This window comes from Canis lupus, chromosome 1 (assembly GCF_011100685.1).
Source record: "Canis lupus familiaris isolate Mischka breed German Shepherd chromosome 1, alternate assembly UU_Cfam_GSD_1.0, whole genome shotgun sequence".
NCBI lineage: Eukaryota > Metazoa > Chordata > Mammalia > Carnivora > Canidae > Canis > Canis lupus.
In genome coordinates this window covers 116,545,413-116,564,053 of record NC_049222.1, presented here as the reverse complement: position 1 = coordinate 116,564,053, position 18,641 = coordinate 116,545,413, and the positions used below count along the sequence as shown (strand labels likewise).

General features: G+C 38.2%; 1 protein-coding gene across 9 annotated transcripts in view; it reads right to left on the bottom strand.

Annotated features, from left to right (window-relative positions):
- The window catches only part of ZNF790 (zinc finger protein 790), a 28,347-nt gene that overhangs the window by 3,234 nt on the left and 6,472 nt on the right, over window positions 1–18,641 (bottom strand). For 3 of the 9 annotated variants that reach the window (XM_038529096.1, XM_038529098.1, XM_038529095.1), the window contains 3 exons: window positions 8,605–8,686; window positions 7,147–7,273; window positions 6,770–6,865 (listed from right to left, as the gene is read on the bottom strand). In XM_038529096.1, coding sequence (XP_038385024.1) covers window positions 6,770–6,865; window positions 7,147–7,273; window positions 8,605–8,613 — 232 coding nt within the window. In that variant the 5' untranslated portion in view covers window positions 8,614–8,686. Of the gene's footprint in view, window positions 1–6,769; window positions 6,866–7,146; window positions 7,274–8,604; window positions 8,687–14,716; window positions 14,808–15,691; window positions 16,107–16,518; window positions 16,889–18,641 lie in introns of those variants that run through there. The other 6 variants (XM_038529103.1, XM_038529101.1, XM_038529097.1 and 3 more) reach the window with 5 other exon arrangements.

Sequence of the window (18,641 nt, the reverse complement as noted above, 5' to 3'; positions counted from 1 at the left end):
ACAGCAATGTTCGGAAATAGGGTTATCAGTCCAATATGTGGGAAGTAATCTGGTCTAGAGTCAACAGACAGTAGGAACTCAGCAACACAGGTATGTCGCATTTAGGTTAAAGGACATAATTATGGGTGACAGTTCAAAAAGGAAAATAGTTTGAGAAGCTGCCAAAGGCAAAGAGCTAGGAAGAATGTGACTTATTTTTGATAAGTGCTAGGATTTGATGAAATTGTCATGCAGTTGTTAAAATTTTTCTTGGGATGATAGAGGTGGGAACTGATCAAGTGCTCTAGCAGTGACTGAATAAGTTGAAAAGCAGTTCAGTTACATGTGTAAGTAGTAGTGTATTATAGTGGAAAAAGGACAGACCATAGTTTCAGGCTCAGTTCTATTTACTAACACCATCTTTAGGTTATGAGAAAATTACTAAGCTTGCCTGAGCTTTCATTTTTCTGTATGATATTAGGGATATTAATATCTTTTTTAAGAGATTTATTCAGAGGATTGGGAAAACATACTATTTTTATAAAGTGCCTGACACAGGAAAAGGGCTGAACAATTAGTAGATGCTGCTGCTGCTGCTACTGATGATAGGAAAAAAAACGTGGGAATGTGGGGGACTGGAAATGGTTTAACAGTATTTCACACATAAACTACTGCTAGAAAGTAATCATTATTATTGTGCTAATTAATGCAGGCAAGGAGTTTAGGATAAATTAAAAAGAATGTTGAAGGAATATAAACCAAAACGTTAAAATAAATTCCGCAGATAATCGAATATGATGAGGAAGCAGCTATTTTGAGATGCTTCCTAGACAGATTACAATATGACAATCCTGCTCACACCCAGAGTCTCAGCATTTAGCTAACGAGCTGAGCTTAGGATTCCCTCCATAAGTTCCTGCTTGGCTTTTCTCAGGCACCTTTAAAAATAACCAGTTAGAGTTGAGCTCACAAATAGTGACCTCCACCCCAAATACCTTATAAGTATGGTGCTCACTACTTTGCTCTCTTATCTCCCACTTGCTCATGACCAGAGATGGAGGACTGTCCTTCTCATAGCTCATTGTATGCCCCTGCTCCCATTTTCTACAATTCATAAGTATTTAATCTTGTGACTTTACTTCTTTTGTGTGATTGTATGAAAACTGTGCCTTCAATCAAAACAACTCCAGCATTTTCACTTACCAAAGTGGAAGCTTGGATATTGAGGGAGCTACCTTCTGTCTCTATGTGGATGGCTTGTGCCTCCTCATTCAGCAGGTTATAATCTGCATATCCCTAATACACATGCTATGGGCCCCTCAAACACAGCATAAACATGGAGGTTAGAAATAATGACTCTACTATACCTCCTATCACCCTATTTTTCTCACTTCCATTTATATTACAAGTCCTTGACTATGACTCTTGTATACATCTCTTCCTGGTGAAACCTAACTTCCTGCTTATCCTGAGTCTGAATTAAATGAGTGAACATAGCTAGAAAAAATAAAATGTGTTGACTAGAATCATTTCTAATTTATATTTTAAAAGCCCACAACTGGGTTCTCAGCTGTGTCCAGAATTTTTATATATTTCTAGGTCACAAACAATCAAGCGGAGGACAATCAAGGAATCAGAAACAGCAGAAATTTAGATTGTGACAAAAGGAACAAGACAGATTATTCCATAGGTGTTATTTCACTATAAGTATGTAAAGAAAGAATTATAACTTTTCTTTATACCATATACAAACAGAAACTACAAGTAAATTAAAGACATAAATGGCAAAAAAAAATCTTTAAAACTTATAAAAGAAAACAAACATCTCTACTAAATATCTATGGGATATCAAACTTACTGGTAAATATTTTAGATGAACAAAACAAGAAAATTCTACAACTACTATTATTTGAATATACTGAAAGGCTCAGCCAATCTTTAGCACTCAGAGTGTACTGGTACTAGTATTTGGCTTAGAGACTGACAGAACTTATGACATCTCAAGGCTAAGGTGATAGAGATTAGTATCCAGGGGCTGTCTGTAGGGGAGTCCTAAACATTCATCATGTTGAGTTAGAATAGAAGGGCTATTACCAAGGAATATGGGTAAAAAACAGAGGTAGACCTCACAGGAAATATAGCTCAGTTTCAAACCATCTCGGTGACTAAGGAGGGTGATGGACTGAGAAAGCAATCAAAATATTAATGCCTTCAGTTACCTGATAGAAGCAACAGAAATCCTCTATAAAGGAAGGTAGTCTAGGCATTAGTTTTGCCATTTTACAAACACTGTCTGCCATAAACTAAGTAAATAACCAGACAATATTAATGTAAACAGACTATGGAAACAATAGTAGAAATACATCTAGAAGTTCTCTAGATATTGGAGTTATGAGACAGGGTTTAAAAATAACTGTGCTTAATGGGATGCCTGGGTGGCTCAGTGGTTGAGTGCCTGCCTTCGGCTCAGGTCATGATCCTGGGCTGGGATCGAGTTCCACATGGGGTTCCCCACAGGGAGCTGGCTTCTCCCTCTACCTGCGTCTCTGCCTCTCTCTCTGTATCCCTCATGAATAAATAAAATCTTAAAACAAAACAAAACAAAACTGTGCTCAAGAAGCTAAACTCATCATTTTAGTAGAGAATAAGAAACCAATACAGATAAAAAAAAAATCCAAGAGAAAAAGATTGGAAAAATCTTAAGCATTATGACATAGAAGATTCAGTTAGAAAACTAAACATAAATGTAAGTGGAAGCTTAAAGGGAGAAGAGAGGAAGAATGGGAGAAGCAGCAATATTTCAAAAGATAATGGCTGAGAATTTCCAGAACAAACTCCATGAACAGGTGAATGAATGAAGTATAGCCAAAAGTGGAATACTACAGAGAAACAAAACTAAACTATCGATATGTGCAACAACATAGATGAATTTCAAAATCATGCTAGCAAAAGAAACAAGCTCAACAAAAAGAAAAAAGAGTATACCTTGTATAACTCAATTTATGTAAAATTCTAGAACATATAAACTCATCTAGAGTTACAGAAAGCAGGTCAGTGACCACTTGAAGACAGGAGTGGGAGGATGGATAGCACAGGGGAATGAGGAAAACTGGCAATAACTGAAGGGTTTCTTTTCTTTCTTTTTCTTTGTTTCTCTCTCTCTCTCTCTCTTTTTTTTCTAAAGATTTTTATTTATTTATTTGACAGAGAGAGAGCCAGAGAGCAAAAGCAGGGAGGATGGCAGAGGAAGAAGGAGAAGCAGGCTCCCCATTGAGTAGGGAATCCAATGTGGGGCTCGATCCCGGGACCTGAGCTGAAGGCAGATGCTTAACCAACTGAGCCACCCAGATGCCTCTAAAGTGTCTGTTTCCTGATTATAGTGATTATTTCATGGATGTAACAAAATGTCTGAATAGACCAAACTGTATATTTCAAATATATGCAGTTTATTATTCTTTAATTATATCTTGATTAAGTTGTGAAGTGAGAATTTTAGCACTATAATAAGAGAGAACTAAAATCCTAAAGAAAATAAAGATAAATATCCTTTTAGCCACTGTAACTAGGTATTAGTGTATTAATATTTCCTTTATGTGAATGCTCATTCACACTAAAAATACAAAGTATTAAGCCAACAAATGATAAGTATAGATCAAGTACACAGCAGACATCAAATAAATACAATCAGTAATTCAGTAAACAAACACAGAGGAAATATCTATCCTTACTAGAAATCAACAGCCTTTAACCTACTAAATTATTAAAAAGTTTTAATTAAAAATAACTCAATTTGTAGTGAGACTACATTGAAACTTATATCATTCCTGACCTCCATATGAATCAATGCCCTCCAATCCTTCTGAAAACACATTAATTCCTACAGTATACAAATACATTCAAGTCATAGCTACCTCTCAGATACCCATGTGTTTACCATGAATCTGTTTGTTTCCAAACTTGTAGATACCAATTGTTTTTGACATTTTACCTATATGTTAATAACATTATATAAAGAAAAATGAAAGGTTGTTTGTTTTTTATGAAAACTAAGTGAATGCTCTAAAAAAAAAAAAAAAAAAAAAAACCACCTCATTCAAGAAGGCTGAAAGAAATTCTAAGGACTGAGGGGAAAAAGAGATTCCAGAGTAAGATTGTCTAAATTCTCATTCAGATAGAAACCAAATAATTAGGAGAATGAATTATTAGTGTAGTTAATATAAGAAAGCATAGGGAGAACTCTAATTAGGGAAAGTATGCACTGGTCCCTTATTGAAACAGGTGAACCAGTTATGGGTTGTAAATATTAATTTAAGGGATTCTCGGAATTTTGTATGATTTAAAATAAGCAATTAACTATCTTAAATTAACTGGGCACACAGTATTCTAACTTTAAATCCTCTGGCCAAGGAATCTCATATCTGAAACACAACCATAATTCAATGTGGAAAAAAAACCCATGAATAATTGACCTGTACCAAGAATTACAACTTTAGTAACAAGAAATGCAGAATAACCTTAATATACAACAGAAGATTCATAGTATGTGAAAACTGACCAAAATTTTAAAAGCACATAGTAGTGTTTAGGGAACAAAAGTATGAAATAAAATTGCACAGCCCTTTAGGAACAAAATATGTTATAAAATCTTATTTTGAAATACAGTTGACCCTTAAACAACACAGATTTAAACTGTACAGGTCCACTTATACGTGGATTTTTTCCAGTACCGTAAATTTATTTTTTCCAGTACCGTAAATTTATTTTTTCTTTCTTATGATTTTCTTAGTAATATTCTCTTTTCTCTGGCTTATTTTAAGAATACATTATATAAAGACATAACATATGATTTATATTATCAGTAAGGTTTCCAGTCAATAGTAAGCTATTAGTTGTTAAGTTTCTGGGAAGTCAAAACTTATATATTAATTTTTTAAAGATTTATTTTAGAGAGAGATAGCAAATGAGTTGTGGAGGGACAGAGGAAGGAGAGGCAGAGAATCTCAAGCAGACTCCATGCTGAGCACAGAGCCCCAAGCAGGGCTCGATCTCACGACCCAGAGATCATGACCTGAGCTGAAACCAAGAGTCAGACACTTAACCAATTGTGCTACACAGGCACCCACCTCTATGTGAATTTTTGACTGTCCAAGGGTCTGTATTCCTAAACCCCTCAAACTGTTCAAGGGTCAATGGTAACTACAGATTCACAATAAGTTGCAAAGAGTACCCTTTATCCAATTTTGTCCAATGAATACATCTTACATAATTAAAGCACAATATCAGAATCATGAAACTGACATTAGCACAATGCATACGTGTACTATGTCATTTCATCACTTATGCGGATTCCTATAACCACCACCTCAATCAAGACACATCTAGATCATTATCTCACAGATTCTACCTCTTGTGCTACCTCTTTACAGCCATAACCACTACCACCATTCCCCAGCTCATCCCTACCCCTGGCAACCACGATATGCTTTCAATCTCTAAAATTTGGTAATTTCCAAAATGTTCTACAAATGGATTCATTTGGCATGTGACCTTTTGAGTTGGCATTTTTCATTCAGCACCATATCCTTGAGATTCATTTCAGTTGTTGTAGGTATCAATAGTTCAGAAAAAGAACAATTTAAAAACACAAATATAGCTTTTGGAATTTAAAAACATGATTCTAGTGAGGAGATAAAATTTATTTTCTTTTCTTTGATATTTCAAATAAAAAATAAACTCCTAAATAAACAACTAACAAATACTGTGGAAAAAAAAGAAGCTACAAAAGTATATTATTTCAATCTGAGTCCTGCCCATAAACAGAAAATTCATCAATTAGCCTCAACTTGCCAAATATGTGCCTTGTTTTCTCTTGACAGCAAGGTTTGTTTTTTTTAAGATTTTATTTATTTATTCATGAGAGACACAGAAAGATCCCTGATCCCAGACCCTGGGATCAGGACCTGAGCCAAAGCCAGACGCTCAACCACTGAGCCACCCAGGCGTCCCCAGGACTGGTCTTTTTTGACACTGCCCTTTGTTTTCCTCCATTAACCTTAACCTCTCTTCTGCTACTTACTATTCCCTGTAGCCAGAAGCCATTTTCACCTATTATCCTGATTTTCAACTAAGCAGACTATTAGGACTTCTCTTAATATAGAGCCTATTTTGCTGAAATGTATGGACATGTTCTGGTCACAGAAAATTCAAGTTTTTTAATAGATTATATACTCTTTGTTAACCCTTCTTATCCCAAAATGAAATTAGAAAATCAATAAATGTTGCTTAAAAGAATGAATTAGTAACTGTAGGAAACGCAGAAGCAAGAATTTAGGCAAGATAAGAAGAATTCAAAACATAGTAGATAAAATAAAAAACAGTCAAGATTTTTGGAGGGAGAAATTTACAAATATCTAAATGAAGAAATTTACAAATATCTAAATGAAGAAATTTACAAATATCAACATGAAAAAAAGAGAGAAAGAAATTGAGTCAAAGCACTGATACATTACCTACTGAAGAAAAAGAATGGCACTTACCTTTTTATAATATGAGGGAAATAAAATGAAGAGTAGTACTGAATTGCAGTGGTATTTGGAGGTGAAAAGAAGAGTCATTTGGAAATTCATCGTGAAAAGGTTACTTCTGGCTCTAGGTCTCAGAACTTTATTCACAGGATTTTATCTCTTGAGGAGACTTGAGACCAGTATTTCAGAGATGCTGCTGCCTCCGTAAACATCTGAGCTCTTATCTGCAATGATGATGTCCCTGTGCAGACTCAGCCCTTACTCACCTGGGCAAGGTCCTCTTGTCTCATCCTGTAAAACCATCCAAGGCTCCTTCCCTTTCTCCAGTAAAGAAAACACATCTGGCTGATAAATGCAAAGTCCTGATCAGAGATAAGAAATAAGAAATAACCACGTGGTAAGGATTTCAAAATTTGAATCTAGTCCTTCAGTTATGAAGGAAGAAAGACAATTATAGGAAGAGTAAGAAAAAGGCATAAGTATTTCTCCATCTAAAAGATGGAGAAGATGGAGGTTACCAAATTTACAAGGCATAAACAATTTCCCAGAAAGAAGTCAGAAATTTCCCTAAGCACTTGAAAGACAATGCAAAAATTCACAATGTAGAAAGCAGAAATTTCTGGGGTCAAATTCTGAATCTTACCCAGCAAGATCATGTTGCTGTAGTTCTCCAACATCACATCTCTGTACAAGTGTCTCTGTTCCAAGTCCAGGCACTCCCACTCCTCTTGTGAGAAGTCTATAGCTACATCCCTGAACACCATCAACTGCTGAAAGAAACAACACAAGCATCAATGGTGAAATTCAAAAATCTTTTAATTAATTAATTAATTAACTTAATTATTTATTTATTCTTTAAGTTTTCTTTCTTTTTTTAATAATAAATTTATTTTGAAATTTAAAAATCTTTTAGATAGAACGGGGAAGAAGTGAAAAAGAGCACTGTATACTTACTGTATACACCACGTATATAGTGGTGTATTGAGTATACAGTAGTGTATACTCACTGAGCAAAAAACTGAAGTCGGCGGCCTGTAGTATGGGGGGAAATTACATTGAAATTTGTGACTGAGGCTGAGTGACTATATGCTCTTAAAACCTTCTATTGTTCAGCCACAACATCCTTATGACCTTCCAGGGACAAATATCAGACAATAGGATGGCAGCCCAGAATCAAGAGTCCTTTGTTAATATCACTCGGAGGCCACACCAGGCTTAATCACTAAGTCCAGCTTTATTATGGGATAAACATAATCCCCTGCCCCTCCTTAGGCTACTTTTAGTTGACTTTTCTGTTAGCTGAAGCTGAAAGGATTCTTAGCAGATACACTCCCTAACTGAATACCATTTTCTGTGAGAATGTATAAAATCTGGGTTCTGGGCTAAGTAGCTGACAACACAGGTCTTGTTAATAATATTAATCTCTCACTGATTTCCCGGCAAGATCCCAGATCTCTCTGAACTTAACCCTCCACCAATCCTCTATTTAAAAGCACGATAGGGGGGATCCCTGGGTGGTGCAGCGGTTTAGCGCCTGCCTTTGGCCCAGGGTGCGATCCTGGAGATCCAGGATCGAATCCCACATCGGGCTCCCGGTGCATGGAGCCTGCTTCTCCCTCTGCCTGTGTCTCTGCCTCTCTCTCTCTCTGTGTGACTATCATAAATAAATAAAAAATTAAAAAATAAATAAATAAAATAAAATAAAATAAAAGCACGATAAAGTGCCACATAATAAAATGAACACCAACCAACACCAACTCTCACCTTTATTAAATGAGACACCCCATCTTACAGAGTAAATAAAAGCTTTCATGCAGTGTATCCCTTTTAGCCACTCAGTTCCTCCTTGTTAAGCCACAGATTTGAAAAGAAAGTCTCTACTATTTCCTCCTTCAGTGCTCTATCAAAGTCTTAGAACACAGGAGGTGCTGAATGCCATGTTGGAGAGAAGAGGGACACTTAGGGAAGGCAGTGGACTGTTTCATGGCTATCACCATATTGAATAGTGACTCAAGTAAGCAGTTTAAGGATAATAAATAAAAGTATTCATAAGATGTGATATAAATGGTTAAAATTTTGGAGAGAGGCAATTCCAACTCACATGGGCCATGACTTAAAATTCCCAGAATCAATCAGTCTTCTATACTCCTCTCCTGGTGAAGCAGAGTCCCGAGGAAGCAGAGCTAGAAGGAAGGAATCATGAGAGGTCAGGTTTTCCACAGAACTTTCAAATGGACTAAAAATGCCATTTTCTTCCCTGAAGAAAGGTCAGAGGGATCTACAAAAATCCTGGCCCAAACCAAAACCCAACTGACTCATTCTCACTCCTCATTTTTCCTAGTCCTATGTAACCACTAATTCCCATTCTGTTTCTATAGATTTTCTTATTCTGGACTTTCACATGAATGGAATCATACAGTATGTGAACTTATTGTGACTAGTGTCTTTCATTTAGCATAATGCTTTCGAGGTTCATCCATGCTGTAGCATGTATCAGTATTTCATTCCTTTCTGCAGCTGAATAATATTCCACTGTATGACTAGACCACATTTTGTTTATCCATTAATAGACATTTGGGTTGTTTCCACCTTTTGATTATTATATATATGCTGCTATGAACCTTTGTGCACAAATTTTTATGTTCAAATACCTGTCTTAAGGTTTTAAGAACACGAGTTTTACATTTCACTTATTAAATTTATTCCTAAATATTTTATGCTTTTTGATACTATTGTGAATGGAACTGTTTTCTGAATTTCATTTTTGGATTCTTCATTGCAAGTGCATAAATATACACTTGATGGGGGGTGGGGAGCAGAGGGAGAAGCAGAGAGCAAATCTTTAGCAAGCTCCATTCCCAGAGCAGAGCCTGAAGCAGGGTTTGATCTTACAACCCTGAGATCATGACCTGAGCCAACAGTCACCCAGGCACCCCTACACTTGATTTTTATCTATTGATCTTATATTCTAAAACTTTTCTAAACCCTTTTATTAGTTCTAATAGTTTGTGTGTGTGTTTATTCCTTAGGATTTTCTATTATCAAAAAAAATAAATAATGTCATGTGTAAATAGAGATGGTTTTACTTCTTCCCCAAGATAGATGTTTTTTATTTCTTCTTTCTTGCCTAACTTCCCTGTAAAGTCTCCAGTACAATACTGAATAGAAGTAGCAAAAGCAGCCATTCTTGTTTAACTCCTGATCTCAGGAGAAAAATATTCAGATATTCACTATTAAGTATATTAGCTACATGATTTCTGTTGGTGCCCTACAGCAGGTTAAGGAAATTCCCTTTCATTTTTAGTTTATTAGAGTATTTTTTAAATGAGACGGTATTGGCTTTTGTCAAATGCTTTTTCTGTATCTATTAAAATGACCATGTAATTTTTTATTTTTTATTCTTTTGATATGATGTATCACAGTAATTAGTTTTTGGATGGTCAGATAACCTTGCATTCTTGGGACATATTCCACTTGGCCATGTTGTATAATTCATTTTATATGTTGTCAGGTTTCATTTGCTATTTCGTTGAGGATTTTTGTACTCAAATTCTTATGATATATGCTTTGTCTGGTTTTGGTATCTGGGTAATATTGGCCTCATCAAATAAGTTGGGATCTTAGCTGTATGTTTTTTTCCTTTTTGAAAAAAAAAATTTTTTTAAGTGAATTCTAGGGACACCTGGGTGGCTCAACAGTTAAGCGTCTGCCTTTGGCTCAGGGCATGAGCCTGGAGTCCCGGGATCGAAGTCCCACATTGGGCTTCCTGCATGGAGCCTGCTTTTCCCTCTGCCTATGTCTCTGCCTCTCTCTCTCTCTCTCATGAATAAATAAATAAAATCTTTTTTTTTTTAAAGAACGTGAACTCGGGATCCCTGGGTGGCGCAGCGGTTTAGCGCCTGCCTTTGGCCCAGGGCGTGCATCCTGGAGACCCGGGATCGAATCCCACGTCGGGCTCCCGGTGCGTGGAGCTTGCTTCTCCCTCTGCCTATGTCTCTACCTCTCTCTCTCTCTCTCTCTGTGACTATCATAAATAAATAAAAATTAAAAAAAAAAAAAAAGAAAGTGAACTCTACACCCAATGTGGGACTCAAATTCACAATCCCAAGGTCAAGAATTGCATGCTCTTCTGACTGTGCCAGCCAGGCCCCCCTGGCTATATATTCTTTAATTGCAGCAGAGGCACCACTGGGGAATTCAGAACTGTTAGTAGGAGTCGTTCTGAACCAGGTTATGTTCAGAACAACAAAGAAAACCTGGTTGTTCAGAGGAACCATACTTTATTTTATTTATTTATTTACTTACTGATTTATTTAAATTTTAAGTAGTTAACATACAGTGCAATATTGGTTTCTGGAATAAAAGTCGGTGATTCATCATGTATATACAACACTCAGTGCTCATCATAACCTTCCTTAATACCCACCACTCATTTTAGCCAATCCCTTACCTACCTTCCTCCATCAACCCTTAGTCTGTTCTCTATTGTTAAGAGTCTCTTACGGCTTGTTTCCCCTCTCTCCTTTTTTTCATTTCCTCTTCGCACATGTTCATCTGTTTTCTTTCTTAAATTTTACAGATGAGTGAGATCATATGGTATCTGTCTTTCTCTGATTGACTTATTTCACTTAGCATAATACATTTTAGCTCCATGCTGTCGCAAATGGCAAAATTTCATGTCCTGGTGGCCGAATAATATTCCATACACACACACACACACACACACACACACACACACCACCTTTATCCATTCATCAGTCGATGGACATTTGGTCTCTCTCCATAGTTTGGCTATTGTTGATAATGCTGCTATTAATACCAGAGTGCATGTGTCCTTTCAAATTTGTATTCTTATATGCTTTGGGTAAATACCTAGTATTTTTTTAAAGATTTTATCTATTTATTTGATAGAGAGAGAGAGAGAGAATGCACAAGCATGTATGAGTGGGGGAAAGGGAGAGACAGAAGGATATGCAGACTCCCTGCTCAGCAGGGAACCCAATGCAGGACTCAATCCCAGGACCCCAGGATCATGACCTGAGCCAAAGGCAGACCCTTAACCAACTGAGCCACCCAGGTGCTCCCATGGTAAATGCCTAATATTGCAATTCCTGGGTCATAGGGTGGTTCTATTTTTAACTTTTTGAGGAACTTCCATATTGTCTTCCACAATGGCTGCACCAGTTTGCATTCTAACCAACAGTGTAAGACAAAGAATATAGAAATTAGCAAATGGAACAAAACAAAGAAAGAGATGACAATTATTGGAAGAAAACACTGGAAGTCAGAGATAATCCGACTTGCAACTAAGCAACCCCCTGCAGATGAAATCCAAATCAAAGAAGAAAAAAAACATTAAAAACTTTATTTTTAACATTAAAAAATAATTTCCTGAAATAAAGCATGAATATACATAACGAAGAGACATCAGGGAGAAATGATTCAAAACTGTCAGTATGAAAACATTTCCTAATAAAATTATTAGGCTAAAACCCATGGGAAGTCAAGATAAAAATATGAACTTACCCATGAGAAAAAGGAAATTCACTTGTCAATAGATTTCTCCACTACTAAATTCAGTGCTCCCAAGAGGGAGGTAGTCTCTCCAATATATTTGCGGTAAAATGAATGACAGAATCGAAGATTTAATATGCAGCCAAGCTGTCCTTCAAATAGAAAATATAAAAAGTTCTATGCTACAACAACTTAGGGAATATTGTTCATATGAGTGCTTTCTAAACTACTAGAGGACATATTTCTGCCATAAAAGAGAGAACAGAGAAAATTTCAGGAAAAGCAGTGATGGTAAACATATTTAAATGCAGACCTAAATAAAAATAAGATGGAGATTATGGTACCAGTATGTTAGATGGTTCTTAAAGGTATCTAGTACTTGGTATTAATGCTGTGTAGTTGCCTCCTCCACTGAATAGAGCTGACTTGTGTATCAAAAAGATATTGTGGAAATGATGGAGTATGAGAATAGGTCAAAAAGAACATTATGGCTTCTTCCTATACTCTCTTGCTGCCCTTCTGCTCTGGGGAAAGCCATATAACATGTTATGAGGTCCATATGGAGAGGAACCGAGGTCTTTTGCCAATAGCCATGTGAGAAAATCATCTTGGAAGGTCGTCTTCCAGCTTCAGTCATGCATTTAGATGAGTGTGGCCTGGCCAAGAGTTTGGCTATAACTTCAGGAGACCTAAGCCAGAACCTTAATAATATTAAGCTAAGCCTGCTAAGCCACTCCTAAATTCCTAATCTGCAAAAACAGTGTAAGATAATAAATATTTATTGTTTTTCTTTAGGGTAATATGTTTTACAGCAATAATTAACAGAGAAATAAAGTTTGCAAAATGGAAAATAGACAAGCTCACTGACTGCCTCATTTATAATAACTGGCAGAGAAAGGATATCATTTAAGGCAGTCAAGTCGGGGATCCCTGGGTGGCTCAGCGGTTTAGCGCCTGCCTTTGGCCCAAGGCGCGATCCTGGAGTCCCGGGATCGAGTCCCGCGTTGGGCTCCCGGCATGGAGCCTGTTTCTCCCTCCTCCTGTGTCTCTGCCTCTTTCTCTCTCTCTCTATGTCTATCATAAATAAATAAATAAATCTTTAAAAAAATAAAAAATAAAGCAGCTAAGTCATGGGTAGATATATAGAAATATTTAAGAATACAAATATGAAGTCAGAGAGAGTAAAAATGTCAACTGCATTTCAACATACAAGCAAAAATTAGGAAATTAAAATTTAGATTTAAAATGACAGCATTTGGGACACCTGGGTGGTTCAGCGGTTGAGCATCTGCCTTCCGCTCAGGACATGATCCCGGAGTTCCGGGATTGAGTCCCACATCAGGCTCTTGCATGGAGCTTGCTTCTTCTCCCTTTGCCTATGTCTCTGCATCTCTCTGTGTCTCTCATGAATAAATATATAAAATCTTTAAAATATAAAAAATAAAAAAATAAAACGACAGCATTTACAATAGCAACAAAAATGTTAAATACCTATAAATTTAACAAAATAAGGACAAGGCCTCTACATTGATTACTAAAAATAACAGAATAAAATGAAAGAACATCTAAATGAATAGAGGAATTTATCACATTTATGAGATGAAAGTGATTATTTTCAAGGTATCAGTTTTTCTGCAATATAATGGTGTAAAAAGGTTAAAAGTAAAAGGATGGGAGAAGATATACCATGGAAATCATAATCAAAAGAATGCTAGAGTAGCTATATTAATGAGACAAGGTAGATTTCAGAACAGATTATCAGAGAGAAAAGATGGTCTTTTCAACAAATGATATGAGATCAACTGAATATATGAGGGAAATGAATTGAGTACTTGGTATTACACAAAAATCAATTCTAGAGGGTTTGTACATCTAAATGTGAAATATAATAAATGCAGAAGAAAATATTAGTATCTTCATGCCTTAGAGATAAGCAAAGTGTTCTTTTTTTAAGATGTTATTTATTTATTCATGAGAGACAGAGACAGAGACAGAGAGAGAGAGAGAGAGGCAGAGACATAGGCAGAGGGAGAAGCAGACCCCCCATGGGAGCCTGATGTGGGACTCAATTCTGGAACCTCAGGATCACACCCTGAGCCAAAGGCAAATACTCAACCACAAAGCCACCCAGGTGCCCCAAGCATCCAACTCTTGATTTGGGCTCAGGTCATGATCTCAGGGTTGTGAGATCAAGCACCACATCAGACTCTGCACTGGGTATGGAGCCTGCTTAAGATTCATTCTCTGCCTCTCCCTCTGCCCCTACTCCCCTCTCTAAAAATAATGATGATGATAATGATGATGAATATGTATCAACTAACAGCAGCAACTTCAATAAAGCAGAAGCTACAGGTTATGTAAGAGAAAACTTCACTCACAGAATATTTTAATACATTTCTATCAATCAAAGACAAATCAAGTGGAAAACAAGTAACTATAGACAGGCCATATATTAGTCCACAAAGAAAAATTACTAAATTCCAATGTTAAAAAATATCATAATGCAGCAAAACTGGAAATTATAAGTGAAGAGGAGGCCTATGTGCCTTACTGAATTCCTCAACTTTATCAATAGGGATTGATTTCATGTCACAGGGCTCAAGACCCCTCTACAGCACTAAGGCTAAGACGCTATACCACTTGTTCTGAGCAATAAATTATCATAAACACAGTGGCTTAAAACAATACAAATTTATTACCTTATGCTTAGGCAGTTAGGTAAAAGCCTGAGATGGTTCTCAATGGGCCAATATCAAGGTGTCAGCAGGGCTGTGTTCCTTTCTGGGGGTTCTAATGGATAATTATTTATTTCTTTATGTTTTCAAGAGTCTAGAGGCCACCAACATTGGCTCCCTTCCTTCAGCCAGCAATTCTGCATATCTCTGACCATTCTTCTTTGATCCTATCTCCCTCTGACCCTAAAGACTTAGGAAAGGTTCACTGACTTTAAAGAATCCAATTGGGCCTAATTGGGTAATCTAAGATAATTTCTCCATTTCAAGGTCCTTAACTTAATCTTGTTTGCAAAGTCCCTTTTGCCCTGTAAAGCAAAATAGTCACAGATTCCAGGGATTAGGACCTGGACATCTTTCCAGGGGCATTATTCCACCTACCCCAACCACCTTTAAAGCTTCTATCCTTGGCTCCCCTCTTCCTGAGAGATACTCAAAAATCCACCCTTTCTATCCCATCACTTCTTCTCCAGCAGTCTTGAATCCAAACAGAATAAGCATCAATATTCCCTGTATCCATGTTTATGTCCATTGTCAGAAGCCTTAGATTCCCTGATAATCTGTCTTTGAGACACTGTACTCCCCCCCGCCCCCCTCAGCTAGATGTACCTTCTTGTCATCTCTCCCCACATCTGGACACTTTCTAGTATGCCCTCTGGAATTCATAATTCATTAATAACAAACTCCTCTTTTATCTCCAACACTTCCTTGAATACTCCCTTCACCTTTGGGTCTAAGGGAGACCGGGCTCTCCCCCAGCGGACTCTGCAGCCTTTTCAACATCTCCCTCTCCTACCCTCCCTACCCCCCAGCCTCTTGTCACTGGGTCTGGAAGCAGGGCAGGTATCCTCCTTGTTCTTATTACTTTCAGACCTTCCTCTCTTCCTTTTCTAAAAAAGCTCTACCTTGGAATTTCATGCCATGAGATTACATATAACTCACCACACCTCACTGCGGTTGACATCTACCAAATACAGGATATTTCTCCTTGTTTTTTGAAAACTTGGGCTCATGGCTTATTCTCTGCAACACTACTCTTTTATTCTTGCAGTTGCAGTACATTCACACAGTTGAGCCTTGCTTACTCCTTCTTCCCGGTATGTCTACTTTTCCCTCTCTTGTGGCTCATTATTACCAGCATACTTTTAACATTGTTATCCTCCCACCAGCTGCTGTTCTATTTCTCTGCTCATATTTACAGAGAAATTCTTGGAATATGTTCTCTACACTGTCTCCTATTCCACTCCCCACATTCTACATTACTCAATCCAACTAGCGGCCATCAAAGAAACTGCTCTCCACACATACGAAGGACTATGGTTATTACTAATCGCAATATTCTTCGTTTCTGGCTCCACAGCTGCTGCTACCACATTTACACACACAGTCAGGCACACAGTGTGCAGTCACAATCATGCATGCACATGCACAGGGACACCTAAATAGCCATTACCGTCATGTACAGCTTCCCTCACCATCGTGCACATTATGATGTGCACACACACATACACACCCTCATCCCCACGGCTCCTGAACGATTACCCCGACCTCCCGCTCCCGTAACCATTTCACACAAGCACCCACCGATCCCAACGTGATCGCTGGCGCAAGAGCGGGCACACACATACACACACACATACACCCTACCAACTTCCTTCCCCATTCCTTCTTGCTGGCAAAGCCTGAGACTCCGAAAACATTAATCCCTCACTACCCTTCCCAGTGGCGTTGGCCCCTCAGGGGTCATTTTGCGTCTTGGATTATCTTACCTGACCCTGCGATCCCTACAAGAATGTTCCGCGGTGACTCGGGCGGGACGCTTCCTACAGTCGCGAGAGCGTCGGTGAGCGGACAGGAAGCTGTCTCGGCTACGGTGGACATTGGAAAATGTAGTCAAAGCCCGGACAGCCTTCAGAGCCCAGCGCCGAAGATCTCAATTCCTAGGCCTTGGCCCCGGTCTCCATCCTTTCCCTCGACAAAGACCATCGCCCTCATCACTGCTCACATCCGTGGCAAAGGGCTTCTCTATTCGTTCCAGGCCGCGATTCGAACGCAAGACTCCACTGAAGCCTCCACGCTGCTCCCCCACAAATGCTGCGAACCTGGACAATAAGCCAATGCGGCCTTTCGACCGGAAATAGCCTTGGACGCGATGGCCCCTGGGAAATGTAGTTTAGGGTCGTAGAACTACCTCAGAGGAAGGGTGTCATTCTTTGCTGCTTGAGTTTGCTGTCTGGACATCTGACAGACACGTTGTGACAGAAAAGTCCTGTTAGACGGTGGTCAAGCGACCAGTGACTCCTTCCCATCTTTGTCTGAGTCTTGGTCCAGCCTGATGCATATCTCTTATCCCACAACTATCGACCTGGGGGTAGGATGAAGGGGCCCAACTGCCGGAGGGTCCCTTTTCTTCGAAGCCATGGAAGCTCCTACTTTTTTTTTTGGGGGGGGGGGGGAAGCTCCTTCTTTAGCCAAGGTGTACTATCCTCTTAACTCCTCAAATAAATACTTCACTTAAATAAATAAATAAATACTTCACTTATTCTCATCCTCCAATTACCCTTAAAGAGTTTGGGTTAAATTAATATTCAAGCTTACATTAGTGCTTTGCAAATGCTATTCATGTCTTGGCCTCCCTCCCGCCCCCCGAAAGTTAGTACTTGATAGCTTTTAAATTTTGCTTCCTCTTCTCTGAGCTCATCATTTAGCTGGACAGTATGTCTAAACTTTCTGACCAAGGAGTAAATTTTTTTTCAGTACTTTCAAATTAATCCTTTAAAAATAATTTCTTTTAAAATATTTTTATTGTAAAATAGGAAATACTTGAAGAAAAGTGCATAGAATGTGTATATTCAGTGTATCTCAATACTAATGAAGAGTGCATTGTTGGCATCTCAAGAAGAAATGGCCTATGCATATGATATTTCTGATCCCCAGTCCCTAGCTGACCACTATCCTTCCCATGAGGATAATAAATAATATCGTAGAGGTTGCTTTTAGGCAATCAATTTGAACAATAGAAACCTGAGTAAGGTAGAAGGGCCCACCGTAACCGTCTGGCTGAATATAAACAGGCCTTTTAGGAAACCCACCTCAAAAGAATCTTAAGCCCTAGCTGACCAATGGGTTACTTACATGTGGACACAGGTACCAAAAAAGGAAATTCTGTACTTCCCATACCTTCACACCTTCCCCCTTTAACTACAGCCCCCCACCCCTGCCTCACAGCGGACAGTTTCTGCTTTGCTGTCCCACCCACTGCTCCCTTGCAGTGTATTCGATAAATTTCTATCTCCCTTGTTCTGCCTTGAATGAATCCGGCTTTTACTAGCTTGGCATACCCCCACATTTGGTGGCCTCCACCAGATTAGGGGACCCCACAAATATCTTAGTTGTCAGTTATCCATCTTTGAAATTTATATAAATGCAAATCAAATTGTATGAATTTATCTTGCTTAGATATTAAAACTCCTAATTGAATTAACTTAAAGCTCTATACTTTAAAGGTTTTGCAAAAGGAAAAGTATGCCCATTCAGTCATGAAAATTATTTTCCTCATTTACTACTGTGTGGTGGGACCCCAAGATCAATACTCCCTCCAAGGTTGAATGATTCACTAGAAGAACTCGCAGTGAGACAATACAGAGCAAAATTAGTAAGGAAGAAAGGTGCATGGAGTAAAGTCCAGGAAAAACCAGGTGCATATTTCCAAGGATCCTTTCCTAGTAGAGTCACACAAGACATTAACTTCCCCTGCAATGAGTTGTGACAACACATGTGAAATGCTGCCAACCAGGGAAGCTCATTAGACATTCAGTACCTAGACTTTTTATTATGGGCTGGAAACATAGGCAGCTTCTTCTAGGTGCTACCAGAATTTCAGAATAAAAGC